The 23733-nt window shown below is 34.6% G+C and overlaps 1 protein-coding gene across 2 annotated transcripts in view; it reads right to left on the bottom strand.

The window, feature by feature from the left end:
• Nucleotides 1-13877: 13877 nt before the first annotated feature.
• The window catches only part of LOC115523328 (fibroblast growth factor 12), a 513840-nt gene continuing 503984 nt past the window's right edge, over nucleotides 13878-23733 (bottom strand). For both annotated transcript variants that reach the window (XM_030329264.2, XM_030329263.1), the window contains one exon: nucleotides 13878-17201. In XM_030329264.2, the coding sequence (XP_030185124.1) occupies nucleotides 17083-17201 (119 nt within the window). In that variant the 3' untranslated portion in view covers nucleotides 13878-17082. The remainder of the gene's footprint in view (nucleotides 17202-23733) is intronic.

The raw sequence follows: 23733 nt of genomic DNA on the forward strand, positions 1-23733 counted from the left end.
ATAAGAAGATAAATACACATTGCCATATCACGAAATGAAAATATGTAAACAGCCTCTGGCTGCTACATAGATGAGTTGGTAAGCACACAAAGCCAAAAAGTGACTGCATGCTCCAGTACGTGGTAAAACCTCTCCTCTCACTTAATCTTAGCCTGAGACCAAGCATTTAACTTTTTGAAAAATCTTAAAAATCAGTGCCTTTTTCATAGGTCCTATGGTGGTCAAAAAGAAAATTTCATGGAATAGAACAGTTTTGGGACAATGGAAATAAAGGGCCTTGTAACCAAGAGGCCCATCTACCTTGACCATATATTGCATTTTTGTAACTTTGTATCTTTGGCTCAGACTACTTCTGCCTGGAATGCTGGTTCCTCCACTGAATTATCACCTCCATTTCTAATATATAATCTATATCTTTTAATAGCATCTTACATACACTCTATCACGTGTGAAAATAATTTTTTGTATAGTTGCCACCATGGAATGCTGGAAAATCCATGACAGTGAGGCCTATGAGGGATGTATCTCTGTATCTCTGTTCTGCGCAGAGGGCCTGGCTCACACTTACCAATTAGTGAGTGAATATGAAAGTACAATGTAGCTGTTTAGTTACTACCAGCTCTATTGAATTGGTAGGGCACCTGAAAGATTCAGTTCTCTCAAGATCTCCACTGTGAAATGTCACTACAGGCTTAGACAGCCGTGATGAATCATGGCTTCTGAAAGACCATATTTAAAATAAGCCTCTGTTGCCTGGGAACAAAGCAAGTCCCACTGGCAGTTTTATGGATTATCTTACTAAATGCTGATATCAGCAAGAAACCCCTAAGAACGCGGGATAGAAAAAGACCGTAAAAAGGTAAGGAGAAATCAGCATAGTCATGCTTTGTATAGACTTTTACCATTTCCATATACTTTCTTCACTTCTGAATCATTTTATCCATATGATAGATACTATTATTGTGGTGGTGGTGTTTTTATTATTATATTTCCATATTCTACTGAAATGTTGCTGAAAGTACAGGACCAGCCTGTTTTCTTGGCTTCCTTCTTTTTTTGTGTGTGTGGGATTTCACTTTTTAACGTATGATTTTAACTCACAAATCAAAACTCTGTTTTAGGTCAAATTTTATATATATATAAAAATAAATTATATATATAAATTATAAATATAAATATAAATATATATAATATATAAAATATAAATACATACAAATATATATAAATAAATTATATATATATATTTTTATATCAAGATGAAGACTATAGCTGTCACATGGGTGAGATTCTCTCTCTACTCATAAAAACAACCGAACAGCTCTTCCATGTGACTAAACATTCATGTAATTCACAAGAAGAAACTAACTTCTAAAATTATTTTAAAGTTAGTTTTGAAATTATCCTTTTAGATATGTATTTAAATTATACACACATTACATGTGAGAAACCCCTTTAATAAACAAATTTGGATATGAGCCAGAAAATCATTTTCATGACTGAAGACTAATTCTAAGCACTTGATATATATTAATATCTAGCTTCTTTTTTTCTTTTTCCAAAGTTAGTTAGTGAAGAAAATTTTCAGGACACTTCACAGGGTATATGTGTAATGTTCTTTTTTATTTTCCTACTCTGCATAGATGAAGTGAGTTTTCATGGAACTAAATTTTCTTCTAAACTGAAACTGTAAAGGGACTCATGAGTCAAGGGAGATACCATTAGTTAATAGCGAGGTGCTGGGATGAAAAACTATTGTCTTTTTTACTCAGGAAGCTTCAAACTACAGATTCTAAAAAAGGGTGCCATTTATATATCATGTTTTCAAAATAAAGGGGAAAAATTAAGATACTTCCAAACTGTTATTAAGAAAAATATCCAGTAGAGGTTAAGAACATATCTAAAGATACTGAAACATAAGACAGAGACGAATAAAGTAACTTAGTTGTGGCACAAATAATCTGATGTATGGATTCAAAATCCTTGCTTTGCTCAGAGGATTAGGGACTGTTTCAGGGAAAAGAGGCATTTGGATCAGAAAGGAATTGGTTAAAAAAGACACTAAGACATAGATTTCAAAAGCCTTATCATCCACAATTTAAAATAGCTTATTAATAATTCTTATATTGATCATATGTGAAGATGGTAATATTTTAGATATATTGGGTTATATATATTGTATTATAAAATCAATCTTGTCTGTTTCTTATTACCTTAATATAGCTACTTGAAAATTTAAATTACGTATGTGGCTCTCATTATTTATCTATTGGATGGATGCTATTCTAAATAATTTACTTACTGGGTAACCATAGAATGCTGAACATTCATCTAAGAGTGAAGATTTTTGCTGATGGAAAGGGGGAAATTTCTTCTTATTGAATCTGAACCCTATAGAAAGTTACATTCAGCCTTGAGATAATTTCAACCAGAATCCCAGGAAGAAACCATCTAACTAGATTATATGCTGTACAGACTTTAGCAGAGCAGTTCAGAAGATTATGTGGGAGTTAAATATATGCACATATCCCATTATATAGCAACAAGATATGTGCTCAGAGAAAACTCCCACACACCACTGTAGAATACTGGCTTAAATTTTTTCACCAGTAAAGCAACTTTGAATAAAGGAGGAAAAAAAAAAAAAAAACAACTAGCAGTAGTACAGTGAATGCCACATACTGTAGTTAAATGGCAAGGGTTGTTTGCTTAAAATAAATTTTTCATGACTGTTTTTTAAAAAAGTGTCTTGCTGGGAATTTTTTTCCTTTGATACGGTCAGATAAAAAACTCATTACTTCTTACTGAAATTTTATGACTGATTCTTTGCATATTTGAAACAATTTGAAGAATATTTATTAAATGCTGTTTTGTGTCAACCTAGCTGAAGTCCAATAGAAGAGATTGGTGCACAAAAGAAATAAAATAGTGTAAAAAAGTTGAAGAATTGAATTACATCTAAAATGCAAATCTAACATGATTTTGCCTGAGAAGCATATTATTTAATCATACTGTCTTTATGTTTTCTTAAAATCAGATGACTACTGAAAACCTTTAGCTACTTTTAAAAAACTGTCTCACATGAGCCAAATATGAGAATTGACCCTTAATTTAAATACATTAATATTTTATTCCGAGGACCTGTCAAGAATGATACAGTGCATATGTGTTTCTACTGGCATTTTATATTTCATAATTATTATGTGGGTATCAAAGAAGTGATTATTTTTTCCAATCTTTTTGAGTCTTCTGTGAAAAGATTTTGCACTTTCCTAGTCAGGCTCTGACATGATTATGTATAGGAGTGTAATTGATTTGCAGAAGAAATGCACCATGATGGCAGTCGCTGCAGACTTGCTCCTTGGTGCCCCACTTACTTAAGCCATGAATACAGATTTTTCTGGGGAAAAAGAGGTCAGGTGTTTTGACTCTATGGACTCTATACATTTTTACGGGTGGCCGGCTTTTATATTCTTTTGAAGCACTAACTGTAACTATGGCTTGTAGGATGATCCTATAACAATCTTTAAAAGTGTCCAATTAAGAGCCATCCCCACCTCAAATTTCTAAATCTGAATCAGACTAAACAGAAATTAGCTGATTTTAGCTATTTGCATCTCTTACTATTTAAAATATTATTTCAAATACATATTTTGAAAGTAATATAATATCACATTTAATATTCAGGTGGCAGATAGCTTAGATGGGGACACTTCACTTTTCTTCAGATCATACAGGATTGGTAGAGTATTGGAAATATTTAATATGAGTTCCATTTTCCTGGTTTTTATATTTTTGCTTGGTACCTGGCCTTTAAGGGGAGTGAATGGGGAAGGCACATTCAGTAAACTGACTTTTAAATAAGATAATTAAAATATAATAAACATCATGAAATTTTTCGAGTTTTAAAGAACGTTAGGAGTCCAGCCTGGGTGAGATGGAGTTAGTACCAGTCATTCTGTGTTTTGCACTGAATAAAATCTGGACAGAATACACAGAGCAGCTCTTTGAGGACTCTGTAAAGTAGTAAGCAAATTGGGGAAGGAGGTCTGGAATTCAATTACTGATGAATTGATGACTTTATTATTTTTTTTCCCCACATCTCCCAGCCACCACTGCACTGTAGTAGACAGAGAGAGCTGGGAGAAGCCCTTTAAAACTGGTTCAAGTTGCAGAAAGGGAAAATCATACTACTCAGAGACAATGTGAAAATCTGTTGTATTCTCTTCCTTTTTTCTCGGCCCAGCCCCTAAGTAATCCTGTGGCATAATAAGAACCCACAGTAGCCAAAACTCTGAGCAGAAGAACCTTCCTCTACCTTCAGTTGAGATGTAATTCCAAGAGGGTGGGGCCAACCATCATTGCTTTCTGTCTTATTTGTCCTTCCATTGTTTGGCTCATGATGTGGGCACACTTCAGAAGTGCACTGGAGAGCAGGATAACTAAAGTTCTAGTTTTCTAGCTGAAAGATAAAATAGAGAAGCCCCCAGGAACCAGAAAGTATGAGAAGGTCATGGACAGGAAAAAACTAAGGAGATAAACCCCAAATAATTGTTTGTAAACCTTGGACTCTTTTCCAAGCTGTACACTTGTGGAGTTGATATTATTTAGCATAAAAAGACTTTGAGAACTGATTAGATATACCACTGCCCATGTCTAAATCTGGCCACTAGGTGGCATATACACCAGACAGATCTAAATAGCAATGAGAATGCTTTGAAAAGTGTACTGGCATTGGAACCACAGACACAGGAGGCTAGTTGGAACTTAAAGACTTAACCTAACCAGGTACTGACTATAAAAACAAAAATGTCAACACTGTCCAAGGATTTAAAGAATATTCACAACCTTATAATATAATATTCAAAATGTCCAAGATACAATTAAAAAATTACTTGACATGTGAGTTAGCATGAAATTCTCAACTTTCATGGGAACATGCAATCAACAGACATGAATGGTGAAATTAAAAAGATATTAGAATTATCTGACTTTTAAAACCAAAGGAAACATAGAATGAGTACTAAACAGAAGATATAAAGAAGAACCAAATATGAATTGTAGATCTATACACACAATAACCAATATTAAAATCAAAAACCTCCCTTGACCAGCTCAATAGCAGAATAGAGGTGACAGAGGAAAGAATCAGTGAACTTGAAGATAAATCAATAAAAACCATTCAAGATGAACAATACTGAGAAAAAAAATTGAAAAAATGAAAAGAGCTTTAGACATCTGTGGGTAAATGACAACAACAACAAGAACAACAAAAATCTAGCATTCATGTTATTGGCATCTCAAAAGAAGAGGAAAAAGGCAGTGCAGGAAAAATATTTAAAGCAATAATGTCTCAAAGTGTCCCAAATTTGGCAAAAGAACTAGACCGTGGATTCCAGAAGTTCAGTGAATGCCAAACAGAATATACACAGACAAATTCACATCCAGACATATCAAATCAAACTGCTAAAAGTTAAAGGGAAAGAAAAAGTCCTGAAAGTGCCCAGAGAAAAATGACACATTACCAAGAGGATAACAAGCATGGAAGCAAGAGAGAAGTGGCACCATGGTTTTAAAGTGCTGAAAGAAAAGAGCTCTCAACCCAGAATTCTCTATCCAGTGAACATATGCTTCAGGAATAGAGATGAAATAAAAACACTTTAAGATAAAGGAAAACTAAGGGAACTCATTGCCAGCAGACCTGCTCTAAGAAATTACTGAAGAAAAATTTTTAGACCGAAAGGAAATACTATGAAAAGCAAACATTAGGAACTAAGAACAAAAAAAAAAAAAATGCCAAACATCGAGGTAAATATAATTGATTATTCTGTTCTTAAGCTGTTTAAAGTATGTGCAGGTTAAAAGCGCAAACTTTAAGTTTGTCTGATAGGGATTTCAAGGTATGTAGATAATAATATATAAGAGGAGGGGCCAAAGGAACCTATATGGAGGTAAGGTTTTTTACATTTCATCCAAAGTGGTAATATATCAATTCTAAATAAACAGTAAAAATTAAACATGCTTATTGTAATCCCTAGAGAAAGCACCAAATAATCCAAAAGAAGTCAGGAAAGGAGAAACAAAGAAATGGAAAACAGAAGGTTAACAGAAGGAACAAACAGAAAGCAAATATAAAAAAGCAAATAAAATCCAAACATATCAATAATTACATTAAATGCAAATGGGCAAAACAAAACTATTAAGAGATAAAGATTTTCAAGGTGGATAAGAAAAATTAGACAATCAAATTAATCCCTACTTTACAAGCTACCCCCATTTCACAGTGAGGAAAATGAGATTTACAGAGAAATTAACTTGCTCAAGATCCTACACTGACTAGATTTAGATGAGAGTTTTTCTTATAAGTATCGTCGCCTACTACTATACCAAATACTCTGTTTCAGTCCTCTATGGTATTGCTGAGATACGATGATGATGTTATGACAAAATAAGGGTAACAAGGCTGCATCCTGTCAGGACTGTTCACTGGATGGGAGTCATAAGCCTCTGCCAAGGGAATGTGTTACTAGGAGCTCCATTGGAAAAACAAAAAACAAAAAACAATAGCCATATAAGGAAGAGTCAAAGATGGAAGAAATTGGCATCAAGCCCTATAGTAATATAGTAGGTCTGACCCAATTCCAGCCTCCTTCTGTTGGAAAATAGAGGACCAAGTTTCCCCAGGCTTTTCCTGATAATTGGCTGCCATTCTGACAGAGACAGAGAACCTGAGCTAGTTTCCACGTGTGTTCTTTTGTTGCACTCTCTTTGTATTTAGTAGATTCTAAGCACTGCAACTCAAGACAACTGAAGTAAATTTCCTAACTCTTCCTTCTCATCATCAGGGCAAGTCCAAAGGGGACTTAGAACTTTGACAGGCTGTGTTTCGATGGCAAGATAAGGACAGGACTGGAGAATACAGAGTAGTAATGGGCTGAATGGTAAAGTACAGAAAAAAAATACCCACTGAATTGCGTTACCCTTCTGGAACACACACAGAATACTCTTTTTCTTGTTGTGACAGGGTTAGTCAGTGTGCATGTAACAGAGGAAGAGTCGTATGTTGCCTTTTATTTGGTTTCTAGGGGATAGTGCTGGGCATAAAAGGAAAATATTAGGAGTGACAATTTGTTTTGCAGAGGACAGTATGCTCTGAGTCAAAGTGTTGAAAAATTCTGTCCCAGGAATTGATGGTCTAATCCAAGACAATAAAAGACTACGTGCTAAGAGAAATATCATAGCTAAAACTACACTGTCAGGAGAAAGTGAACTTCTTTCCAAGTAACAGAGAAAGCATGTCTTAGCATGTTCACCCTAACAAAACGGCATTGTGAGCCATGACAGGAGAGAGGAGAAATAAAGCCAGTTTTCTATAAAGGTCCAGATAATTCATAGATGCCCTGATGACCTTTGGGAGCTACTATCTCAAGATAGCAGCCCACGCTTATGACATAACCCAGATCCAAATATCTTATGCAGAAATGTAAGTACCCATTTGATGTGGCTGTTTAGATAATATCTCTCTGAGCTCAGACAGACAAAATTGTCCTTGAATCAATTACAAAATATATAGATGAATTTAATATGAGGCTAACTTCAAATCTCCTGAATATACCACTACACCTTCTCTAGGAGATTAGGCAAGATGCCAGAAATGGCTAGGGACATGGAAAGTGGCGTGGCATCTACCACCACCTGCTATTCAAACTGTCTAAGCTTTATTCAGGAAGGGAGTCTTCTGCTCATAAGTCTCATGGATATTTACAACTTACAAGGTGTCTAGAAATCCAGATTCATCCAGTCTTAAATGGGCACTTAATAAATACGGGTTATGCCTTTTTTAGGAGGTTATTTAGTGGGGTGATTCTCAACTCCTACGGAATGGAATCACCTGTCTTCATTCTAAACCAATTTAATCCTCTTTCTAGGCTTGCAGCTTGAGCCTACATAGTTCTGATATGCTATCAGGATAAGAACCACTGAATAGGTCCAATAATAGGAAGTGCACAGGTCATTTTGTTTCCTTAAATAAATGGAAAAGGCCTGAAAACTAAATCATTTTGATTGATGATTTAATCATTAGAGTCCTTCACGTGGAAGACAGATACATACATTTGACCAGACCTGGGTCTAGTTGTAGAGGCAACGGATGGAGGAAGTAAGAAGGGAGAGCTAACTCCTTCAATTTTTGCTTTTAGGACTAAGTTCCGGATAACTATGTATCCTCTGTCAGAGAAGTGGATAGCCCTCTGAAAGTCCGCAATTATGTTGGCTATATTCAACAAACCATAGTCATTTGTTTTGAGGCAGGCCAGAAATAACTCTAGCATTTAAGATGGAGAGTGGGTTAGTCAAGTGGGGTCAATGTCTCCCTTGCCCATAATTCCATGTTAGTTTGTATGTGTTGTTTGAGATGTGCCAACACAGGCTATCTGGTATAATGTGGGTGGGGTTATACCTCAGTGAAACCATTACATAAGGGTATTGTAATGGATTGGTTCTCCTATTTAACCAGATGTGCTGAGCCGATAGAATCTGTGTTATTCCAGAGTTTATCTGGCCAAGGAAAAGAACTACACTCAAAAAATTAGGGTAAAAAAATGTTAACTAATTCAGAGCTAGATTAGTCAAGCAAGTGGTATGACAATCTGAAAATGCATAGATGCATAAAAAAAAAAAATGAAGCCAAGGATGAAAATGGGGGTTGACAAAGGACAAACCAAAGCGTAGATAGGCCTGACATGTAGTTTGCATATTAGAGACCTCTTCTTCAGTGTTTTCCTTGTGTATGTGTTCGGTGTGTTTTCTCTGGGTCAGGAAATATTTTTTGAAGATGACAGCCTTTGCAATGGAATGGTAGGGCTAATGCATGATATCTATATAAGAGACACAGCACATAAATTAAAATATTATTTTTCTAGATAATGTATTATTTTCTAGATAAGCTGTCAAATGAGTTAGAAAGATAACATGACATATCAATACACATTTTAAATTCTTAAGAATAATATGAAAGCTCATTCCAGAGAATGCATATTAATTTCAATTTAAAGTATAGTATGTCCCTAAAAAAGCCTACAGGTCAATGACACATTAAGAGAATTTTACAGAAGGTAACTCACGGACTTGATACCACCCAGGTGTCCTTCACAGGCCAAAGTAAGCAAAAAGGCATTCTCAGGTCCTCAAAGCCTCAGAATTGTTACCAGCTTAAGAGCTTTGAGAGTGTGCACAAGACTGTTGCAAGCTGACTCGGAGAAGAAAAGTTGAATAGAAATTTGAAGAGATGCGTAATTGATTATTGAAATAAGTAGGCCAAAATTTAAAATTACAGAATGAAAAAAAATGAAATCAGTGAGAAGCTAAGTAACGATTCTTAAAGTCTAATTAATGTAATTATTGGGGGTATTGCTAATTAAATTAATGGAGACTAAAGAGAAGAGAGAAAGTTTAAAATGGAGCAAAACCGTGTGTCTTCTATAAGGGCACCTACTCCTTAAGACAAAGCACTGCCAGCAGAATGATCATTTCTGAAACCTCACCCCAGTTAAGTGAGATGAGAAGATGAAGGGCATTGTGGTTAATCCCCCAAAACAGATTGATCTGATCACACAAGATAATCACACAAGTAGATGATTTGTGATTAATCACTGAATGGGAGTTTTGTCATACATCTGGAAAATTCTGAGTATGTTTCTCAAAGACTTAATCAGATTAGAATTATTTTATGAGTCTATCAGCAAACTTCCATCTTAATTTGAATCATAGAGATGAAAATGCCTAGGTGTTCTAATAAAAATAAACCTGAATTTAAAAAAAAAATTATGAGATTGTTAAAAAAGCTAATGCAGAGGAGCACATGGGTGGCTCAGTTGGTAAGGGTTCTGTCTGACTCTTGATTTCAGCTCAGGTCATGATCTCATGGTTAGTGAGTTTGAGCCTTGCATAGAGCTCTGTACTAACAATGTGGAGCTTTGCTTGGGATTCTCTCTCTCCTTCTCTCTGCATCTCCCCGATTGAGCTTTTCCCTCTTTCCTCTCTCTCTCTCTCAAAATAAATAAATAAACATTTTTTAAAGCTAATGCAATCTTAATTTAATACTGTTACCATGATGAGAATGAGGGAGCATCTCTGGACCAGTTACATCGAGAATATCATGTTCAGTTATGCACTCCAAGTTACTAGAATTTGCTCTGAGTGAAGTAAAACAGAATGGCAAATAAAACATTTAAAATACCTGAAAAAACTTAACAGGAACCCAAGGGGGAGGGGAAAGGAAAAAAAAAAAAAAGAGGTTAGAGTGGGAGAGAGCCAAAGCATAAAAGACTGTTAAAAACTGAGAACAAACTGAGGGTTGATGGGGGGTGGGAGGGAGGGGAGGGTGGGTGATGGGTATTGAGGAGGGCACCTTTTGGGATGAGCACTGGGTGTTGTATGGAACCAATTTGTCAATAAATTTCATATATGAAAAAAAAAGAATAAATATTGTGTCTAGGGAAAAAAAAAATACCTGAAGATATTTCACATGAGTAGAGACCCTTGAAGATTGGGAAAGAAATGACAGTGATCTTGAAATATCTGTATGCTTTCTATAGGTGAAGGATTAAATTGACATTGACTAGTTCTAGGGAGTGAAATATGAAACAATGGGTAGGAGCTACAGAAGAACAAGTTACTTCATATAAAGTAGAAATTTCTAAAACCAGTACTGCTGCCATGTATAATAGGCTGCTTGGGAGATTAATATATTTATCGTCATTCGTTGTTCAAGTATATGCTATAATCTAGAGAAAAGACTCAAGAATGGTATGTATGTCAATCCCAGATGACTTTGAAATCCCAAGTAGCCCTGAGTTGAAGACTTAAAATAACTGTTGGGTGATATTTTGTAATGGTCTAATCGTTACAGGTTTTTTCTTCTTTTTTTTTGGTTATGAAAAAGTAGATACGATATATACCTTTGATTTAAAGTAGCCAAGATGCATTTTCTAGTCCTCTTTGTAATGCTCATTTAAAAACACTGACAGATATATACTACGTTGTTGTCAAATGTACCACAGTGGTTTGTATCTTCTTAAGTGACCCTCACAGTGCCTTTGCATAGCGGGCATTTAATCATGTTTAGGGAATTGAATCTATAATGCCTTTATTTCCTCCCCCCCCCCTCACACACACACCGTGGTTTATGGCAGTAACTTTAACCCACTAATCTTTGCAAAATTTTTCTAAACCAGGTTTTAGAAAATCCAATGAGATGTGGGAGGAAATACAGTCATTAACAAGTAATGGAAATTTGTTGTTATTTGCTACTCCGTATTCATTTCCATTTCTTCTTGATAAATGGACCCTGAATTCCACTCAAATATTCATCCCTCATCTATGCAGACCTGTATCTTCTTGGGGAAAATACATCCAACAGATACATCCAAGAAAAGGGTCAGGTTGACTTAAACTAGTCAATTCATATCAAATTTCTGGCTTCAGTGGTTCATCCAAGTATGGATACATTACCCAATTTGGGCCAATGAGATTTTAGAAAATATTTTTGTTTTTTTGGTGGGGAGGGAGGTAGACTGTAAGAGACAGCACTTGATATAAATATGTGGCATCTGCAACTTGTGAAAGAATACCTTACTTGAAGAGGGACATTATCACAGGTGGAGGTGGGCGGAGCTGAAAGCTGCAGACAAATTTAGCCTCAGGCAGTGATGCTGTGAACCTGGAGAATTGCCATTCTGGTTTGGGGATTCTGTTACAAGCAACCACAAGCATCCTAACAGATACGGAGGCTAAAACAAATCCAAAGAGCGCCTTGACAAAACTTTGAATAACTTTTCATTTTTATTGGTATTAACTCAGTTTCCCCCCACCTCCTCATTTGAACCCTCCTTCATTGTTTCATTTGTATTTCCCAATAAGTCGTGATTTTCATGTCTCAACTTTTCTTCAAATTATTTCCTCTACTTGAGGGACCCCTTGTCATCTCTCTTTATTACTCAGTAGATACCTGTTTCTTTTCAATCCCTGTCTTCCCTGCAGGCCTCACTGTTGCATTATCAGTTGTATATAAAGGTTTAGTCACATACCTATTGTAACACTTACTTTCAGGTATTTACATTATTTATTTATGTGTCTGCCTTTCTTGGATTTTTTTGAGACTAAAATTTAGGCTACAATCCTTAAACTCAACCAAATCTCTAGCTAGTAAATTATGAATCAATGAATAAATGAATGTGCTATATAGTTCTTAACCCTGAAAAAGTAAAACATTAAGTTTACCACCAGTAACTTCATATTGAGCAAGTAATTTTTGCTTTGGCTATTATGTTCAATAAAAAAGCTGATTTATTATGATTCTAATTTTGATGTTTTGTTAAAAATAAGGCATAGCACCTTTTCACTGACAGATTATAAGATAAACACATTGACTTCCCAAAGAAGTTTAATATTAAAAAAAAGTGCAAGTATTTTGTCTACATGCATGAGCATCTCAAGATTTTAATTGCTTTTTACTTCAGGAAGGTTGTGATATATAAACATTTTACAAATCTGATCTCAAAAAACAATGATTTGAGTAATCTGTGCTTTAATGCAAAAATGAAACATTAATTTGTTCAATTTTCTCATACAACATGTTTATTAAACATTTCAGTGTCAATAATTTCTTAAAATTGTAACATTTAATCTTATAATGGAGCTAATACCAATTCTATTCATAGGAGTGTATTTTGGACTTTTAAACAACTTTAAGTAAAATGAATGCCACTGTCTTTAAGTTGTGCTTGGAGCAAAGACAAAGAAACATTAATTCTTTCCAACTAATAAAACATCTAGTGATGTAATTTTTATTATGAAATTATTTTAAAGCTATTGTATGTTTAATACATTTGCTTCTGTTACTGAAGCTTAATATATCATCTCTGAATATTAATAATTTTCACTTAATTTAGATTTTAAATATTGAATTTTTAACTTGGGCTGCAAGGAAAAATACTGAAAAATAAAGATTTGCATTTAGCATCTTTCCCTGCCCTCAAACATAACTTTTCAATCTGATATGACTTATCATGGAATCTGGATCAGGAAGTATAGCTTTTTAAGATAACTTTTCAAAATAAAAAAATACTTCTACATCAAAGAAGAATTCAGAATCACTTAAGTCTGAAGGAGCATGTGCTTTGATAATTATTTCCATCTGTTCCTTTTTTATTATAAAGTGGCAATTTATATTACCATTAGAAATATACATTTGTATATAAAGTTTTGCATTCAAACCTCTTTATTTTTTGATTAGCTATGACTAAAGAACACAAGTCAAATAAAAACTCTATATCCTTATTTCAGAAGCATATGTATATATACACATATATATTTGTAGAACAATCCACTGTTTTAAATGTGACTCTGAGTTAAAAAATGCTATTTACAATTTTATGACAGAGAAATAATCTCAGCCTTTTATGATATTAAAATGAGCAGGGGATTTTTATGTTTGAGTGTGTTTCACCTTGTGCAGACGAAATTAAGTAACATCATGGGAAACCTTCTCAGAGCAAGGCCTTGTAGACTAAGCCATGAAGGTAGAATAGTAGATTTGCTATTTCTGGGTCCATGTTTAAAAAAATTACTGTTGATGTAGCTATGTTTCTTTGTCAAGAAATCACTGGTCCCAAATTAGGACCTTCAAATTTCCAATACATAATAAGTCATTCTTCATTCTTTACTTCTGTCTTAATATTCTCATCTCTTGCTAGTGGCACCACAGGACAATCATCCATACATATAATACCTATCTACAGCAGTGTCATTTCTTAAATTGGAGAATCCTTCTAAAAAGCTACCTGGATTAAAATGAGGCCCATAAAGCATCACAATTTACATCAAATTGATGTCTCTTTATTGTGCCAATCCATAGTGGCTAAAAATGTGCTATGAAATTCATATGTAAAATTCAAAACCCAAACTATTACTGTGATCAAGTACAGGATGGCTTGCTGTCCTCCAGTTTCCTGAAGCACAAGTCTCTGAATTAGCAAATGGAACATCAGCACCATTTTGTTTCCATACCTCAAACTTCTAGCTTAAAAATCAAATAAAGTATATTGACCAAAGAACTGTTTTGAGATTCTCAAAAGTATTGGTTTCATTCTTAAGCCCACTGATTTTGAAGCATGTTACAATGAGGACTCTTGGAATAAACACATCTTAACTTATATGTACATAGTCAATTACAAAGCTTTACTGAAAGTTATATTTTTCCTGAGAATATCCCAATGGATGAAAAAAAGAGTTATTTGACTTATAGAAACTTAAGAGATGAATGAATTGAGACCCAGAAATTGGAACGATAAAAATCAAAGAATTATTTTACTTGGAAGAAGCCTGGAAAACAAACTATTTAAACTGGCTCATATTTTTGGAAGAAATAGGATAATTATATGTTTGTATTTGGTAATTAAAAAAAAAAAACTAAGACCGTGAATACTGATTTTTTCTATTAAAGGTTTTATGTACCTAAAACGTAAGCAGCAGTTAAGCAAACGTTCACCCTATGCTCTCAACTACAGGTTTTGTCAAGTTAATATGTAAAAGAAAGGTGAGCTTTCCAGTTAATTCTTCAAAATTAATTGTAAATAAGGCAAAGCTAATTTCTGAACAGTTACTGTGGTCAACATTTGCTTAAATGATATGAAAAAAAAAAAAAACAATATAGAAACCAGGTGGTTGGACTCCTGCTTCTTAACTGCTACGAGGAAGAAGACAAATACGAATCTAGATGATAAATGATGGGCAGCCATTGAAAATAGAGGGAGGATTTGTGTTGCAGTTCATATCGCCATCATATTTTTCTTAATATTTAACCAGACTAAATATATTGTAATGAAATCATCAGTGTAATTTATAACACTTTGTGAAACTGTCAATTGTGTTACTGATGAGTTTGTGGGGTGTGTGTGTGTGTGTGTGTATCACCATAAAAGCTCAAGTAATTTCATGCTAAATGAGCCTGTGACCCATTTTGTAGAAGACTCTTTTTGAATTTTTTCAAAGAAAACAAGGCTTTGTGCTTGGGGTTTGTTTGGTCCTAGAAGTGACAGGTGTGTTTAAAAGCAAGTTGAATCAAGAGTGACAAGGAGAAATACAACCAGATTTGTAAGTTTTTTACAAGTGTGTTCTTTTCCTAGAAGAGCAACATTCTTTTTTTTTTAATTTAAATGTCTTTATTTGTTACTTTCAAAATATTTTGTTAAACAAATATCTTTTGCAAAGGTGTGTTCAAAATCCTTGCCGAGGTGCCTAGATGCATAACTTTTATTCTTTACAACCGATAAGGCAAATTCCTCCATTTCATTTGCTGCTAACCTCCTGATAACATAAATTAAGTACTTGGTGAAGGACACAAACCACTATTAAAGAATAATGATTGTGTAGAGTGAGGGGAACTACATTGACTTTGAAAGAATACAGCAACCAATGGCAAGGTCATTTAAGTGAAGGCCTAGAGCTTCTGCAAAGTGTATATATTTTAGGGAATCATATTTGGAATAATACATGCTGGACAGTAGAGCTATAGGAGAAGTAACATGCTACGTCTTCTCATTGATAATATCCATAATTCTGCATACATTTTTAACATTCTGTTTTGTTTGAATTTGGATGTCTCTACACCATCCTGATTTGTAGGACTATGTAGATCTATTTTTTTTCCAAGGCGATCATATAATGTTCATTTCTTCCCTAATATTTTTCTAATACTTTAGTATTGCCTAGTCCTTACACTGAGTTCTTTTTTTTTTTCTTTTTGATGCTTTTGGAACCATAACTGTTAATTCCATATTGTTTCTCTATGCCCCTTGAAAACTCAGTGTATCAAGTTCCTTTCTGTGTTCTAGGAGACAGATTTATTGTCAACTAGACTTATTAACAAGGATATACAGCAACAAGCAAACCACTGGCTTCATAAGATATTAGGTTAGGAATTTCACAGCCATGCCTCCCAATTTCTTGGTGAAGTTTGGAAAATATTACATACGTAAAACTCTAGTAAGTTTCAAAGGCAACTACAATTTGCTTTGACCAATTTCCTAAAACTTATTTCCTCATGCAAAACTCCTTTTCTTTCTTTCCTGCTGCAAGAGATGGTACAAAACTCTCTAATACAGCTAGACATGCACCTCTACTCTCAAATGTGTGTACAATGTAAACAATCAGACCAAATGATAAGAGCATATAACTTATTCATCACTGCCCAGACATGGCAATGACACAGAATTCCCAAAAGTTATTTCAGCCTTAGAACACATTTTATTTTTCTAAATGACTAAAAAAAAAAAAAAATGAGATCCTAGACTAATCCCTTTGATAAAAATATGATAATCTCCTAGGTGAATCTGAAATTCTTTTTTATGAAGGAATGATATCAGCTAATACCATTAAGTTCAACAGAAGTCTATCCTTTGCATGAAACAATCTTAAGTAACAACTTCAAGAATAAAATTTTAAACTTTTAAATGATTCCTGGCTTATACCATACAGGTGTTAGAAGAATCTATAATTTGTACATGTTCAATATCATGATAAAAAAAAAATCCTGGAAACAGTATGTAATTATGTGTCAATTCCAGATGCCCAAAGAAAATTCAAATTCAAAACACAGCACACATCACAGCATTATCCAAAGTTTAAGTTATTTAGGGTATTACATTGATTTCTAAGTTAAATTCTCCAAAACCCTTGTCTTTAAGATAATAACTTTATTTCACATTTATTATAGCTATGTCTTCATTATAATTGGCCTTTTATTAATAACAACACAATGTTGTGGCATCTTGATTTATTTTTTCCCTTGATTTTATGTGTGCTAATATTTTGTGCATGTGCATTTCTACCAAACTGCAACAGGCAAGCTTTGGTTCAATTTCTTTGTCCTACACAAAGGAAGATTTTGAGTGCAGAATCTTAGTCACTAGGTCCTGGGTTGCCATTTTATTTTCCTCTCCTTGGGTGGATTTATTGGAAGGAAATGGGTAAAGGGGAGGGGATAAAGGGAAGGGATGAGAGAGGGACAAAGGGAAGAGTTCTCAGCTATGTTGAATCTTGATTCACGACTTTGCCTCCATTCATGGTTGGTGTTCCAGAACTTTTCCTCGAACGCCCTTGTTTTTCTCCAATTTCATGTAGCGATGGCTCTCTGTACATACACACTGAAAAGCAAAATTACATCAATTACTTATTACAATAGTAGACATCAATTTGGATTCCATAAACATCTCAAATTTAATTTCACAATATTCTTCACTCTCACCACGAGCTCTTCTCTCCTGTGTAAAAACTAGTTTTAACTGGATAACATATTTAGTGGATATAAATGACCCTCTACTAGTTTTATCAGTCATAACCTTTTAAGTCTTCTTGAACTGTGGACATAGAGTGGTTTCTGCTCTCTTACAGATAAGGCTTGAGTCTTACCTGTCTGCTAACCTATATAACAGGATTTTCATCTAGCGTTAGAGGAGACATTGCAAGCATAACATTAAAAGGATAGAAATAGATATTTTCTTAGTCCTTAGTCTGCAATCTAGTTTGCACAGGAAAAAAATCCTTATATACATGCTCCTAATCTTTACCTTACTACAAGAAATATGACATTGTTATATCAAATTGAAATATTTTGCACCAATTTTCAGGGCACCCTACATAAGAGGTGATAATAGGAGGGAAGGCAGAGAAATAAATCAACAACGCCATTTTCCCAATTGCTTCAAGTTTGAATATGCAACTGTGAAATTTTAGTTCACATCTACATAAGACAGTTTCTCTCTCCTCTATTGTTTTGTCTGGCTCCAAAGGTTAGTCATCTGTGAATTATCATGGCTGTTGCTAGATTATTGCATAAAAAGAATATTTTTTTTCAATGCATAAGAATTCAGTTCTTATTCTTGTAAGACAGGATCTATCAGCATAAGGAATACATTACAACATTCATTATATTGTTGTGAAATAGACATATGTGACTATATACAAGCACATGAAGTATTTCATTCAAATATCGGGAATTATTTTTATCCTTGATTTAGGAACAAAGAGTTAAGTCCCTCCATCCATTAAACCATCGCTGCAATGCTTTGGTAATCTGAATATTATTACCAATCAAATAGCTTCCTCCCTTGGGTTTTGCCATGATGCAGGAGAGCTGAGCATGGTTATGACTGACTGGATGTCATGCAGTGATTAAGGGCACAAATTTGAAAGGGAAGCAAAAATAATATAAAAACAAGGAGGGGGACGAAACATAAGAGACTCTTAAATATGGAGAACAAACAGAGGGTTACTGGAGGGGTTGTGGGAGGGGGGATGGGCTAAACAGGTAAGGGGCATCAAGGAATCTACCCCTGAAATCATTGTTGCACTATATGCTAACTAACTTGGATGTAAATTAAAAAAAATAAAATTAAATAAAATTAAAAAAAAAGAGAGAGCACCAATTTGGGAGCCACACTACCTGGGTCCATGTCCCTACTCAGTCACTTGCCAGCTCTGTTAACTTGGACACATTTTCATCACTGAAAAACTGAATTTTTATGAGGATTAAATGTTGGGAATATAGGAAGTGTCCAAAGATGTTTAAGAGAATGAAGGAGCTGATCTCTTCATGAAAATATTGAATAACAGATTTCAGAGAACACAGTGATAATTTTTTTTTGGCTAAAGGTATTCTAAATTCAAAACTAGATTAAGAGAGTTAAGACATAAGAAATGGTCTCATTACACTAGTTCAGTGAAGAGGAGACAGGTTTTTTTGCAACATCTCAGTGGTAGAGCTCCTTAAACAATAACGTGCTTTTGAAACATTCAAGGATATTGTTAAAATGGAGATTTTGATACACATTTTTGTGGACTTGAGATTCTACATGTTTTAAAATTTATTTTGAGAGAAAGAGAGAGCACAAGCAGGGGAGGGGCAGAGAGAGAATCCCAAGCAGGCTCCATGCTTTTAGCACGGAGCCTCATGCGGGGCGCAAACCAGAGAACCGTGAGATATGACCCGAGCCATAACCAAGAGTCAGACGCTTAACTGACTGAGCCACCCAGGTGCCCCTCTACATTTTTAATAACCTCCCAGATGATGCTGATCTTGGCAAACTGAACCTCACTTCAGGTAGTACAAAAGGGATATATAAACTATTTTTGCTAAATATATCATGCAAAATTATTACATATATATTTTTTTACATACATATTTTAAATGAGATTTTAAAGTATTTCAATTATTTTACTAAATGGCTTCTCCAACATCCCAAAAGACCTCTGGCTTACGTAGCAAAGTTGCACAGAGTAAATGAATTCAGAAATAATTCTGTAATTTTCAGATGATGCCATTAGATAATTTAAGTTTCTACTTTCTTTTCCAAAAGACAGAAGATCCATGTGGAAGATCCTATTGAAATGTTGTAATTCCTCAAGTCTAATGTCACTTACCTATATTTCTGTTACAGAGAAAGTGTTAAAATCTCCAAAATTAAAGCATACATTTATATATGCAAATATAGATATTTGCACAGGGAAGTAAGTGCACAGGGAACTCAGAAGTAATGAAGTGATTCCATCAGAAAGCTATTCATATGATGCCATAAACACAGCTTTTCCTACTTTGCCAGTGAGTCAACTATAAAAACCAATACATCCCCAGGACTGACTACAAGCTGCTAAATCAGAGTCTCAAAGAATGACAAAAATTACCTTTTAAAAAATATACATAATCAATATATTTTGACCTGCAAATTTCTTTTTTATTTATTTCTTTGAAATTTTTTTTAATGTTTTATTTTTGAGAGAGAGAGAGACAGAGTGTGAGAGGGGGAGGGGTAGAGAAAGAGGGAGACACAGAATCTGAAGCAGTCTCCAGGCTCTGAGCTGTCAGCACAGCCAGACACGGGGCTCAAACCCACAAACTGTGAGATCATGACCTGAGCCCAAGTCGGACGCTTAACCAACTGAGCCGCCCAGGCGTCTCTGACCTGCAAATTTCTTAAACTCCCAACTTAAAGGTACATGAAGGATGTTACTTCTGATTTAAAAAAGAATACATTTTTAAAAATAATTTTATAGCTAAATTTCTTATTTTACTACTTAGTTTTTAGTTTCCTTATGTTCTTATGTTCTAGATTCTTCCCAGGGCATTTGTTTTTACTTGTTATCTTTTCTTTTGCTTTTTCTTTTGCTTTTTTTTCTTTTTCTTTTCTTTTTTGCTATTTCTCACTAATACATAAAATACTTCAATTATGACAATGTGAAATGTTGCCATTACAATTACCACTGTAGACAACTTTCCCAATAACTAAACCCTGCTGGCCATCCTGGTATCAAGTCCTTAAAGAGGTTTTTTAAAATTGGCATCTGAAAATTGTCAGTGTTTCAAAAAGAACAAAACTCATTAGTACCATAGCAGAGCATGTAAGTTGCTCTTCTTCCAGGCCTACTCACTAACTTTCCAGTATTTTCATTAAATGGAAAAATAAAATTCTGGGTTTTGAAAAAACTAGTCCATATATCTTAGTTGGAAAATGAAGAGTAAATAGTGGGTTACTCAGTTTGCTGAAAATCCCCCTTCAGTTAGTCAAATAAATATTTGAATTTCTGTATTTCTGTTTAAAGAAAGAATTGTTTCTTTAAAGAAAACAAACTTGAGTCAATCAAGGAATTACAAGCGAGTATAATCAAAGAGAGCAAAAACTTTGTCAAACAAGATTAGTTTCTTGGGCTTTCATTTTCATTATTATTGATAGACTCTGGGATGTCTGTAATACTGTCTAACTCAAGAAGCTGACAAATCAAGGGGTACAAATCTCAATCAAATTTTGAATGAAAATGTAGTTAAAAGAACACGATCCAATTAGAAAGCAAAGAAAGGACAAAACATTTCTCCCCAGTAATATAGCTCCCTTGGGTAGTTGTATCAACACTCCATAACTGTACTATTCTAAATGGCACACAATTAAAAGATGACACAGAGTACACGAAGAGAACAGAAGGAATAACTGTTCTATAAAGTGCATTAGATGTGCAAAATGTAAAACCCATCACATTGATGTACAACGTAATCACAATGGTAATCTCGTAAATAAACTTTTAATCCCTTAAATGAATCTATTATTCAAGATTTTTCAAAGCCATTTTAAATTGACTAACTCATTTGATAATCATATTAACCTTATGAATAAAGTGAGAAATTCTTATCCACATTTTTAAATATAAAGGAAACTAAGCAACTTTCCTAAAGTCAGATGGTGAGTAGCAGCAAAGCCAGGATGAGAATGTAAGGCTTCAAAATCCTAATCAAGAGTTCTTAACAAAAGCAGAAGAGCAATTCATCAAAAAATGCAACAAAAGATTATCTTATATCAGACAACGTTTAAATTATATCCATATATTAATTGAGATCCAAGTTGGCCTTACCTCTACTAAATATTCTTAATGTCATCCAAAAAAGGTTAATGAAAACAAATGTCACTATAGGATGAATCCTATGTAATAGGATGGCTATTATCAAAAATGAAGACAAAAACAAAATAACCAGTGTTGGTGAGTATGTGAAGAAACTGAAAACACTGTACATTTCTGGTAGAGATGTAAAATGTAAAGCCACTATGGACAATGATATGATGATTCCTCAAAAAATTAAACATAGAGTTATCATATGATCCAGAAATTCCACCTCTCAATATACCCAAAATAAATGAAAACAGGGATGTGAACAGGTATTTGCACACTGAGTTCAGAGTAGTATTATTTACAATAGTCAAAAGGCAGGAGTAACCAAAATATCTACCAATGGATGAATGATAAACAAAATGTAGTACATACATACCATACAATATTGTTTAACCTTAAAAAGGAAGGAAATTTGACACAAGAATGGATGAATCTTGAGGACATTATGCTAAGTGAAGTAAACTAGACACAAAAGAACAAATATTTTATGATTCCATTAACATAGGATATCTAAAGTAGTCATAGAGACAGGAAGGAGAATAGTGGTTTCCTGGAGCTGGGGGAAGGGAGAATGGTAACGTGTACAAGTACAATGTGAATTACTTAATGGCTCTGAAATGTACACTTACTTTGGCTAAAATGGTAAATTTTATGTTGTGTCTATTTTTTTTTTTTTTTTTTTTTTAAATTTTTTTTCAACGTTTATTTATTTTTGGGATAGAGAGAGACAGAGCATGAACGGGGGAGGGGCAGAGAGAGAGGGAGACACAGAATCGGAAACAGGCTCCAGGCTCCGAGCCATCAGCCCAGAGCCTGACGCGGGGCTCGAACTCACGGACCGCGAGATCGTGACCTGGCTGAAGTCGGACGCTTAACCGACTGCGCCACCCAGGCGCCCCTATGTTGTGTCTATTTAACACAGTTAATAATTATACATACTTTAAAAAATCACACAGACACACACACACACACACACACAAATAACGAGTGTAAGCTATACACAAAGAGATGACTATTAAAGCCAGAAATGTTCTATTTGCATAGGAAGAGTCAACAATTCCCTAATAGTCAAAAGTATTAGTCTTAGAAGCACAGCAAGACAGAGAGAATTGAGATATAACTGAGGGGTTATAGAGTTGGTAAGAGGAAAATCTGATGAGAATACCCTAGAACTGCACTGCCTAATATACTATCCATTTGGTATATGTGGTCACTAAGCATTAAATGTGGTTATTCCCAATTCAGATGTGCTGCAAGTATAAAACAAACACCAAATTTAAAGACCACACAAGGGGCGCCTGGGTGGCTCAGTCGGTTGGGCGGCTGACTTCGGCTCAGGTCACGATCTCACACTCCGTGAGTTTGAGCCCTGTGTCAGGCTCTGTGCTGACCGCTCAGAGCCTGGAGCCTGTTTCAGATTCTGTGTCTCCCTCTCTCTCTGACCCTCCCCCGTTCATGCTCTGTCTCTCTCTGTCTCAAAAATAAATAAACGTTAAAAAAAATTAAAAAAAAAATAAAGACCACACAAAAAGAATAAATATCTCAGTAGTAATGTCTTAAAGTGATTACATACTGAGTACATGATATCTTGGATATTTTGGGTTGAATATACTATTAAAATTTACATCACATGCTTGTTTTTATTTTTCAAATGTGAATACCAGATAATTTAAATTACCCATGTAGTTCATATGATATTTCTGTTAGACATTTCTATCTTAGAAGAGTTTGTTGTTCTCTACAGGTGTCCTGACTGGAGCTAACGCTCTAAATTACTGATCAACAGGAGGACAGTGGAGAACATTTTCTGACCCGACTGGACCCGAGATTCATATGTAGACTTGGTAGAGGCAGAGTATCTTGGATGCCTTTGGTAGGATGAACTTGGCTTAACTAATGTTGTATCACTTTCATTCAATATGGATTTTTCATTTTCTTTTCCCTCCTCCAATTCCAGTTACTCTTTTGTGAACAAATATCTAAAGATGCATTTGTTCAAGCATTGATTTGCTCATTTATTCTATAAACGGGTGCACATTTAATTTGTGCTGGGAGCTCTGCTAAATTCCTTGGCAACTGCAAGAAATGACCTCTTGATTCCTGCCCTCATGGAGCTCAGGGTGAAGAAGGAGAGCACAGACATGCACACAAATCACAGGCTGTTCAGAGCCAGGGTAGAGAGTTGAATGGAAATTAGGACATCACAATAGCTATCTGATGTTGATTTAGCCTTGATGCAGAGGA

Source organism: Lynx canadensis, chromosome C2, assembly GCF_007474595.2.
Source record: "Lynx canadensis isolate LIC74 chromosome C2, mLynCan4.pri.v2, whole genome shotgun sequence".
NCBI lineage: Eukaryota > Metazoa > Chordata > Mammalia > Carnivora > Felidae > Lynx > Lynx canadensis.